Here is an 11,321-nt window from a genome sequence, read left to right on the forward strand (position 1 = left end):
GCGACGTGTACCGTTGGACGAGTCGCAACCAAGTAAAGTTTCCTTAAATATAAAATGTGTTTTACGAAAAAAAAACTTAGCCTCCAACGGGATGTGAACTCGAGCCCAGCAGCATCGAATTCGCACGCTCTAACCATTGCGCTAACCGATTAAGTTGTAATGAGCAGAAACATTTCGGCATATATTACGCTGGTTACAATCTTTTTGCTCGCTTAATTCGCATTTTCAGGGTTAAAAAATTGTTTGTTTCGATGCCATAACGTTTGAAATTACTTAATCCACACTCGCAGTAAACTAAAAAAGTAGTAGCTTCATTCTGACAGCAAAAAACATCGAAGCAAACATTGGGTTTTCATTTTTTTTTGACAATGTTGCAGGCGAGCAAAAAATCTGAGAAAAATTAAGTACACGAGCCGTGATAGTATCTTGTCAGGGAATTAATGAAATAGTTTTACAGATATTAATTTTTGAAGAAATCTTCAACTTTCCGATTTTTTTGGGGTTTTTCATTTTTGATAGTCACAGCTTGCAACTGAAAAATCTGAAAAAATTCTATAACATCCGGCTTGATGTCCAAAATAAGCCATATTTTTTTCAAAATTTTAGAAAGCCGCTAAAGGTGGAAAAATGCCGGAAAACCGCGAAATCTAATTTATCCTGTAACTATCCTCACGGACAAGTTACAGGGTTAAAATTTTGCACAGCTGAGTTTTTATTGGTCAGCTATCGAACGGTGTATGACTCATTGAAAAACCTCTAAGGGCAGTTTTGACCATCTTAATCGGCTATGCCCTTTGATTTTCCAAGTTTGATCTATATTATCTGTATACTATATGTATAAGTATATCTATATGCTTAATTTTCTTCATGAAAATTCGAGTATCGTCAGTAACGGATCACCGCATAAAAGAAAACGACAGGAAATAATGTTCACTGAGACATCGTTTACTTTCATCACTTTTATCGTTTAATTTTGTTGATACACTACCTTCCCGACACTTTGTGGGCTCGATAGTATCGTGACGATGGTTTACGCCTAACGTAGAACTAGATAGGAATAGAACGAATAAAAAAGACGTAGTCGCTACCAATAAACTTAAACGAATGCAAGTTGTCGCACGTCTCGAGCGAAATAAAGAACACAAACAGAAAGCCTAAGAATTAATTTAAGTTTAAAAAAAAAATACAGATTCGAGCTATTCTTTGGTGTATCTTATTCTTCTGTTTTATTATCTTTCGGTTACGGCTTATCCGATTACAATTTGTAAAAATATCATACTGTACCAAAACTGCTATGTACCATTAGTTTTTTCTTGTTGATTTTCTTTTCCATTTCTTTACACATTCCTCTATTTTATATTTATATTAATAATCCCACCTAGTGGCAGTAAGGAGAACGTTATAAATCCTAACTCGCGTTTCGATTTGCTTTCTTTCGGCGAGTTCTTGTAGAAAAAAAAACCGATGACGTTGATCGTCGTTATTCGTCGTCGTCCTTGTCATCATCATCATCGTCATCATCATCATCATCACTATCATCATCATTATCATCATCATTATCATCATTATCATAACTACCATCATAACCATCATCATCATTATCATTATCATTATCATCGCGAAGAGGAACACGCAGCTAAGTAAAAATTTTTCGTTTCGTACATGTGAAGTGCGCGGCAATGAGTATGGTACAAGTAATGGTATGTGCGCCTTTCGGACGATGAAATTATACACGGCTACTAAAGAAAAAAAGTGAATGATATTTACACTTTACTCCGATAATTTTGCTTCAACGATCCGCGGCTTACAATATTTTTATCCTTTTTCTCTCTATCGTTCTCTCTTTCTCGCTCTCTCACTGTCTTTTTTCTCTCAGGCTCATTTGACTAATTTCAAGGAAAAGAAAGGGTCTTATCGTATCAATCGCATTTATATAAAAAGGCAATCGCTTCTCGGTGCACGCTATAACAAATAGAATCCTAGCTGAGATCAATATTGCAATTATACCCTCGCACCTATTAAATAATTCCCACATCGTTTTTTACCGCCCTCGTTTCGCAATTAATCGACACTACGCATATTCAATGATAATAAGTTCAGTACAACTTAATAGTTTTTTGTTTCTTCTTTTTACATATTCATCAGTCTTGTGCGCGTATTTATAACTCTTCCCTTCTATTTTTCTTTTTCTTTGAATTAAATATTGAACCGTTGAAGCACTTATGTCTCACCGTGATATGTAACTGAAACGTTACATAGACTCGCTCTCTCTCTCTCTCTCGTTCTCTTTACTCTTTCTTTCTTCCTCTCTCTCTCTCTCTCTCTCTCGCACGCACTTTTAATATATATTTACATCAGAAGACTCACAGGTGTACGTGCTCTGTGCAATAAGTAATCGCGAACGCCGGTCAGGAAATTCGTTAGATCGTGCTCTCCAGCGAACGATGGAAGCACGAATGAAAAATTCGATCGGTGAACAGATGGTTAATCCAGATTACCAAGAAGACACGCGTCTCTCTATACTCTAGGAAAACTTATTTACCGTTACTCTTTTGTCTATCTTTACAATTGGTTAATCTGAAGTAACCCTTTACTTTCCAACTGTCTGTCGAGCGAAAATAAATGGCCGTAACTCGTTCTCAAATCGCTTCTGGAACTTCGATCGAACCACAGCGGTGGTGTTTTTTTTCAATAGAAAAAGATTTTTTTTCCGTTTTCTTTTTTGCATTGTCTCTCGAGACTTATTATAATACAGACTATAAAAACGGTCGGTGGGGGGGATTGTGACTTCTCCCGTTGTCGAATTATTCTCGAGTCGAATGATGTTCGTTATGGAAAAATCGTGGAAAATAAACACACGAGCCATTTCCTAGATAAGAAACAGAAGCTGTTACAATGAAAATCATCTGAACTGTTCTAACGTTGCACTAAAAGAACTGAAACTCTAAACGCAATAAATGATACATTTATGCATACTCGGCTACTTTTGATATCCCTATAAATCGGTATGTACACGGTCAGTGGTATGTGATCTCGTTTCTTTTTTGCAACGAAAAAAATCTCTGTTGGGCACGTGTTACGTAGAGATACTCATGTAATGAGCAGATTAGGAAAGATCATTATCTTCTTTTTCATTTCGATTATTACTCTGTACGATAATAGGCACCCACGTACATCTGCAGCAAATTCTTTTACACTTATAAATCAGGTACACGCTTTGAATTCTCATCATTTTTCCCCTTCCTTCTTCGTCTATCAATCGGATTATTTATATATATATACATGTATCTAGGTGTATATATATAAATAATTTGTATATATATATTTATATATGCGAAGCACACTTTCTTTTCTTTTGTTTTCTTTGAATAAACATACAGCAAAGAACTGCACCAAATTTCGATAAGGAAATATAAATAATTAAATTAACATCGATCGAAAAAATATCCGTAATTCTGTACTTTTGTAAATATTTCTTTAATAAAAAACGTAACAGCTAATTCTTTTATAAACACTGAAAATGTAGATTACAACATAATATACTGATAACAATTCCATCATATGGTGGAGAGTAGCTATATTTTGTTGTACCAACATTGAAATTATCACTATTTAGTAGTATTTTTTTTCTTTAATGTGTAAGGTATTGTACAAATTATTCCATACTTTTTGGACAGTGTGCTCTCACAGTATATTAATTACAATACAATTTGCAAAAATACGATTTACTATGATAACAAAACCTGCACTCCTTTACACTAGCGCTACAGTGTCCAAAAGTATAGGTCAAGTGTTACAATGCAGCGGGCATATACATAAATGACAATGTACAACGCATTCATCCAGCATACCATGCACACACACCATATAACAACATTTATATATGGTCACACGACATCCTTGCCATAATGAGACTACCCAAAGACTGAACATCAGGCATATGTGCTCATACACATTGCTTTCTTCTTAACTTCAATGATGTAGTTTTTTTCGTGTTGAAAAATAAAGAACAATCTATTTATATTACATTTAAAAAACTTTCAGTCATTTACAGTAGGGAAGCTTATCGACATGGTAGAAATAATCTTATTCTGAATGTATGTGGAATCCCGACGTGATTCGCAATGAACTTCATTGTATGCAACTTATGAAACACTGTACAAAGCAACGTACACCGACGTCGCATGATCCATCAAGGTCCATTGAGGCCAGCTCACAGGAGACCATCATGCAGATAGGGCGCCAGATATCGGGCGGGTCACTGAAGTTCCTGCCCTTCACAGAACATCACTTCAAATACGATTTATATAGCGTTGAGCTCCTACACGTTTCTTTCTCTTGCTCAAGAAGGAACAATAAGTCTCTGAAATTCACCCTCTTCAACCGAGGTCTCATCGGCATTTGCCTGTTAATACCGCTTGCCGATGTGTTCAGACCGGAATTACTTCCTGGACTACTGGCCGATCCTCCTACGTCGAGTTTAGGCTTTTTACGTGGACCGATTGCTTGTAAAGCTGTGAGGTTCGCTTCTCTTTGCCTTAATTCTTCCATTTCGGCGCGTTGCATCTATAATAAAATATTCCAATAATCTCCACGTTTCTATAACAGAACTTTAAAGATCTACGGATCCGGAAAAGTACCTCCTTAGCTTTTGCTTTCAGTTTAGCTTGCTCAGGATCCTCCGTTTTTGCGCGACTTTTCGCCGCGCGTAATAGCAACTCCCTTTCCTGTTCTTCGTGTCTTCTACGTTCAACTTTGTCTAAATCCTCCAAGAATTTTAACTGTGCCCTGACATCCTGCGTTACTTCATAACGCGGATCCACCTATAAACAATTTCAGGCATTGTACAAGACGACAATAATCACCCATAAATTAATCAATATTTCTGATAATTCAACTGTGGATGTTTATCAAAATAATATCAAGAATAGATTTATATGATCTAAATTAAAGTTCTATGGAATTTTGTAATGTACCCATTTTTCTATTTTGTTCTTTAATGAAAATGCATAAAGATCCACATTCTGTTCAATCTGCTACAATCAATTCTATAAGCTCACCTTTATCAAATCTATCCTGTGTTCTGCAATTACTGCTAATTTTTCTACTAAATTCTTTAACCTTTCCTGTGCAGCATGTGAAATTAACGCCGCAACTTCTTGATTAGGTTCTTCTAACCCATAATTAGAAACTACAAAATAAGCATGTGGTTTGAACATGATGCTTGAATGACATTATCATGTGTTTATATGAAAAATCGCAATAAACAATTACCAATTTGTTTAATTCTTTGCTGTAATGGTGTCATATGTAAAAATACTTCATCTTTACAGGATCTTATTTGTGTTCCAACAAATTCCGTTGACCCGAGAATCCTTTGAGATTCTTCTGCGAGATTAACACCACCCATAGCCGCCACATCATTAATATCGTCATCTCCCCTGTTGCCAGAAGTTCAATTTTAATTATGGAAAGCAATCATTGTACACATATATTGCAAAAGAATACTAACGTGTATCCTGCAGATGAAAATGTCTTTTTCTCTTTCTCCTTAGTAGTTGGCTTTGGAATAAAAGAAGGCACTGCGGCTTTATTAACAGTGGTGGTTGTGTTAACTGTTTTGCCTTGTGTTGTAGTTGTAATTGTTTTAACAACTGTTGTGGTAACAGGTGGCTTTTGGACTGTGGGAGCAGTAGGTCGGATTCCGCTTACCGCTACTGTTGACTTCACAGTATACGCTGCAGGGCTACGAACTACTGTTGTGACAGGTCGTATCTAAAAACACGTGCTATCTTTTATGGCTTGTCGCAGAAGCAATACAGGAAAAATAGCATCACAAGTATGAAAACTATCTAGTCACAATCTTCAAAAAGTGTTAATATATTTACAATAGCTTCTAGAACATACTTTGTTTGCATAATACTTCATTCTACTTTGTCATTTAGCAGAAATGGATCATATAAATATTTTGAGGTTTCATTAAAGTGTTTCAAATAAATATTACATTAAAGAAAGTATAACATAGTTAAAATAACAGTGTAAGAGCAAAAATGTTATAGTATCTTACCAGCCTTTGCTGAACTGGCTGAGCAGGTCTAGGGACAGTGGTTGTAGCTGCAGGTATTGGAGTCATTACTCTTATTTGCGTAGTCGCAGTAACTGCGGTTACAGGGATTGTTGCTGCTGTCACAGCAATGGTTGGTCTAATCTGATTCTGCTACATAGCGTTATAAAATTTTGTGAGACATATATCTAGCAAATAGTCTAAATTATAGCATACGTCTAACTACGTCGTTAAAGCGAATTACTTTATTACATATTGTGAATTAACATGAGCGATCATTATGTTAATATACTATTTAACTAAACGATTATCCTTACCTGTGTAACGACAGGAGTGGCAGCCGTTACAGGGAAAACAACGTTGGCTGGAGGTGGTTTTATACCTTCTATAACTAATTCTTTTGTAACAAGCGATTGCCGTAAAAGTGGCAGACTCTTTTTGAGGAATCCAATCAGGCATGGTTGAGGTGACGCATTTAACAATCTTTCAAGTCTATCACAGAATTCCTCGGGTTCGACTTTAGTGTCAATTAACTCTTGTATCAAAGTTCGAACATTTCGCTCCACTGCTTTAGGTTCTCGACTAGACAACTCTAATAAGTTTGCTAAAAATTTACGGCACTTTTCTTTGGTATTATCTGTAGTTTGACGCTAAAAATAAAAAAGCAAAACATACGAATATTACAGGTGCACTCAGTAGTAATGATATTATATGAATGCTCAATTATTAGCTACTGCAAATTAGCAGTGATTAGTAACAATTTATACATAATACGTACAGGTGTAGGTGTCTGAGATGTTTGAACAGTAGTAACAGGTGGGGCGGGTGTTGTTGTGGCAGCAGCAGTTACTGTAACTGGTGTAGTTGTTCCTGTTGTAATAGTTGCAGCCACAGTCTGTTTTAATAAATAAAAATAGATATTATAATATCCTGCAAGTTTAAAATGACTTGACAATTTTTGTAAAAACTTATTGCCGTTATGTTTACCGTGTTTTATATGACTCATAAAATTGCAACATCACTCAAAAATAAAAGCACTTTGCAGCACTGCCAAAAATAAAATAGAAACTACAAATTTTATATGATAACATGACACTCACGATTTAATTTATGCCATGCTTTCCCCTTGGAGACAAATACTTCTAATCTTTTGTATTTAAAAATTCTAATATTCAATATAGCTCTATCTGCATATATGTAATCTTCTTAAAACATATTGTCTCAACAGAGACATAAAAATACTATTGATACTTCAAACAAAGACAATACTTATCACAAGTATGGTATAAAGCCAAAGAAAATTACATGATGCTTGGTTCTGAAGCTCAGTATTAACATATTCACTACCAATAATGCATATATGCGACGTTCCGAAATCACTCATCTTAAACAAAATATCCCAAATATGTAGTCTGTGTTCTTTTTCAGTTTATAATACAGCATTTTAACAAATTTGGAAATGCACTGTATTGTACAAGTAAATAAATAGGTGTGTATATATAGATATCTACATTTAATTGTTTATTTTGCATACTTGAAATGTAGAAAATATATCCTGAAAAGATCCATGTCAAGTAAAGGCATATTTTAACCAAAATTAACTTTAGTTTGTGGAGCAAGATTTGCTTCACAGAGTCTGGTAGTAAATATGTTAAACAAACACGACTAAATGTAGTAATAAATTTCCCACATGCATTCTTTTATGTTTATAAGAATACTCATATTTTTATTCAATTCTATAGTTCTGCTAATAAGTTTACCTACATATAATCTAAATGCATGCTGAACTTCAGACTCGTTAAAGAAAAGAATCTAAGTGTTCATAAACTTTTAATCAATTTTAATAATGTAAATAAACTATTACAATAACATTATTAATAATTATAATAAGTTGATTTTAATTGATAATTATGTTACATATTAAAGACGCACTTGTACCTTGTACAGACTCGGATATTTTATATTTTGTAACTGCTTAAATTTATAACTTACACTTTTTCAAAAAGTATGTCATATATTTATTATAGACAATATTTGTATTAAATTAATAATTTATACGTTCAATGCATAAATTGCCGTTTTTCTAAAAACTTAATAGCAAATTAGAATGTAAAAATCATATTCATTATAAGCAATTGCTTTCACATTATTTAAATAAATATTTATCAGACTAAATAATTTATAAAATGTGTTTACTTCTTATAATAATTTTCAATGATTGAGATACTCACATTTTGTATTTTATGGATATATAACAGAAATTTAATTATTTTTAATTGTATGCATACAAACTCAATTTTTTCAAATATTACTTTACAGCACCCTTAACCAATATAACATGCAATATGTGTATATATGATAAAGTCATTGACTTTAAAACAATTGCAATTTTGAAAAAACTTAGAAATTCTACATTAAAAAGGCATCCCAGCAAATAAGCCAATAAGACAACAAAACTCTCTGTATACTACAAAAAACCTTTTCATCCATTCATGGCGACTGGAGGTTTAGTGTTAAGTATGAGAATTTCAATTAAATTTTTTAAGATAATGGAAAAACTAATACAAAATTGTATCTGTTGCATATATCAGGATATGTGCAGTACGCATTAGCAATTTTTGAAATCAAACAAGAAATAGTATGCATTAAAATCAAGTTACAATTTAAAGAAAATTTCAATAAGAGTGGAAATAAATATAGACTAAAAAGAATATAACATAATACATAGCCTTGCCAATAACACCATTCCAACTAATGTCACAAACTAAAGTCTACTACAGCACTACATCGAGTCTTGTAAGAGGTATAAGAGTGCGTCACCTGAACCGTTTTTCTTAACGTGGCGAGTGGTGGGCCAGTGAACTGTGTGTTCAGCCTACTTACAGCTGGCACTGAGGCTAAGCGATAGGTAGTGCCTGGAGATGGTGCAGCAACCACTGCATTTCCTGCTATACTATTTGGTGTGACTGCAGTACCAGCAGGAGCACCAGTTGGAGGCGGTCCTACCCTAATTAGTTGATACTGTCCAGTTTCTGTTTTTAATAATATATGACCCTGAGTTCCAGGTTGAAGACCATGTAATGTTTGTAGTGTTATCTAAAAAGATTAAAAGGTATTAAATTAAACAAGAAAATATATACATTGTAGTTTAACATAGTCATGAAAATGATTTCAAGTATCAAAATTACTATAGATAATATATGTTAAATCAACATGGAATTAACCAAATTAATGAAACAAGCTATACATATATGCTTTTATATTGTAATTCTGAAATGTGTATATATGAATTTATTTATCTATAAATTTTTAATATCTTACCCCTGGAGCTCCAGGTCTTGTTCCAATCATATGTTGACCAATTACTACTCTGGATGCAACTTGTTTTCCTCCTTGCTGTCCTGCCACTGGCGTGCCAGGACGCATAGCATTAACATTAAGAATTTGCACATTACTAGGTACTATTGTGGATGTAACTCCAGCTTTACCCTGTAATGCTGTGCTGACAGCATTGCCAGCAACAGAAACAGGAACAGACATTGGAACGGAAACCATGCCACTAGGTGCTACACTAGTCTTTATCACTAAAGCTGTACCTGTCGGCTTATTCACACTAGCCACTGTTTGACTACCTGTTTCACTAACAGAGCTGACATTGGTAACAACATTTGATGTTGTTTGTAACACTGCCTGTGACGTTATTCCCAAAGTACCATTGGCTAGTTGCCCAACAGTTTGTGCAGGGAAGGAAAGTTTATTATTGACATTTGCCACCCCCGTGGTTGCTATTACTTGACCAACAGTTGGATAAATAATCTTAACAGGCTCGTGTGCTTTAGTAAGGCTTGGTATATGTGTTGTTTGATTACTGGTCACCTGATTTGTAGTAACTTGATTGATATAAGCAGCAGGGGGGACTGCTGATTGTGTATGCTGTTGCTGCTGTTGTGTAGTAACCTGTGGCGCCACTGTGTTTGAGGTAACCACGTTTACTGGCAGAAGAGTACTCGTGGTAATGGACTTCGCAACTTCTTGAGTCATCAGACTATTCACTGTAGTAGCACCGCCGCCGTTCGAAACCCCATGTTTCTGTGGCTGTACCGCGGTGATGGTGCCCCCGTTGGAAATACCACTGTTCACCTGATGATTCTGCTGGCTGACTGACGCAGAACTTACTTGATGACCAGAGACAGCCGGCGTCGATGTTACCAGTTGCGTTTCAAGAGAGCCCACTATCGCGTTCACTGCGGATTCATCGACGTCCGTGCTCAGAGCTTCCTCCAGAAACTTAGCTGACGCCATTTTCTTCCAAGCTCCAACTGTAAACTGATCTGCGCATGCGCCTGTCGCAAATTGTTCCCATGGTGCATTGCCCCCCCTAGCGCAGCTGAAAATTATACGCGGCCTTTCTTCTGTTTACCATCCGGCGGTACACGAATTTATTAATATTTCCCATCATTGTAAAATCTTTTCGCTGTCTCCTCTCACCAAAGCGACGGATTACCATGCTCTCTCCTCTTTAAATATCGGGCAAACGATCATCGCCATATTACGCATAACGTAGGTCATTTATGTTATGGCTGTCAATACTCGGCATGCAAACACGTCACCCGCCAAAATGGCTATCCTCGAAACTGCAGATTCGTGCACGGTTCGTATGTTTAACGATGATATCATATTGACATATAATTCAGAAAATTATTAAAAAATTTGTAAAAATCCTCGATTTCTGAGTATGCTTTATGTTTGCTTCCTTTAAGGATATCGTATAGTAACAGTTGCTTTAAGCAATACGTGTTCCGAAATCAATTACATTCTCGACTACGCAGTAGCGTTGTTGGTTGCGTTCCGCAACGCATCGTAGCGACAGCGACAGATCATTGTAAACGGAACCTAATACAATATTGCCTTACCATATTGCGCCGTGCCAGGGGTAAAGGTTTCTGAAATTTGAGGTATAGTACAGAAACTGTCTTTCTGTGATTGGTTAACACTCCACAGCTAAACAGTGCTGCCCTCGCAGTTTTAGACAAAAGGAAGAAGGAAGTGGCGAGTGAGCAAGAGAGCACGGCATCAGCACAACACAAGCAAAACCAGTCACACCGACGACCAATGTTACTTGACTACCTTTACCATGCTTGCCGTCTCACTCTCTTCGCGCATCCGCATGCCTGGTGCTCCATCTGAAACACGCGGCGCGATATTTAATTTCTACTTTTCACCTTGTAGGATTCTCGATCGTATTTGCCTACGAATT

At 35.7% G+C, this 11,321-nt stretch overlaps 1 protein-coding gene across 3 annotated transcripts; it reads right to left on the reverse strand.

Annotated features, from left to right (window-relative positions):
* Nucleotides 1-971: 971 nt before the first annotated feature.
* Nucleotides 972-10,869, reverse strand: LOC144472749 (transcription initiation factor TFIID subunit 4). Of its 3 annotated transcripts, none has more exons than XM_078186082.1 (10): nucleotides 9,386-10,869; nucleotides 8,948-9,160; nucleotides 6,843-6,959; nucleotides 6,382-6,714; nucleotides 6,068-6,217; nucleotides 5,513-5,775; nucleotides 5,275-5,441; nucleotides 5,061-5,191; nucleotides 4,641-4,823; nucleotides 972-4,566 (listed from the first exon to the last, which is right to left on the reverse strand). In XM_078186082.1, exons 1-10 carry the CDS (start codon nucleotides 10,364-10,366, stop codon nucleotides 4,288-4,290), a joined length of 2,817 nt encoding a protein of 938 aa, XP_078042208.1. In that variant the 5' UTR covers nucleotides 10,367-10,869; the 3' UTR covers nucleotides 972-4,287. The 3 variants fall into 3 exon arrangements, with proteins under 3 accessions (XP_078042208.1, XP_078042207.1, XP_078042206.1); XM_078186081.1 differs by having other exon boundaries at nucleotides 6,068-6,214; nucleotides 8,885-9,160; XM_078186080.1 differs by having other exon boundaries at nucleotides 8,885-9,160.
* Nucleotides 10,870-11,321: the final 452 nt, after the last annotated feature.

Source organism: Augochlora pura, chromosome 7, assembly GCF_028453695.1.
Source record: "Augochlora pura isolate Apur16 chromosome 7, APUR_v2.2.1, whole genome shotgun sequence".
In the NCBI taxonomy this organism is placed as follows: domain Eukaryota; kingdom Metazoa; phylum Arthropoda; class Insecta; order Hymenoptera; family Halictidae; genus Augochlora; species Augochlora pura.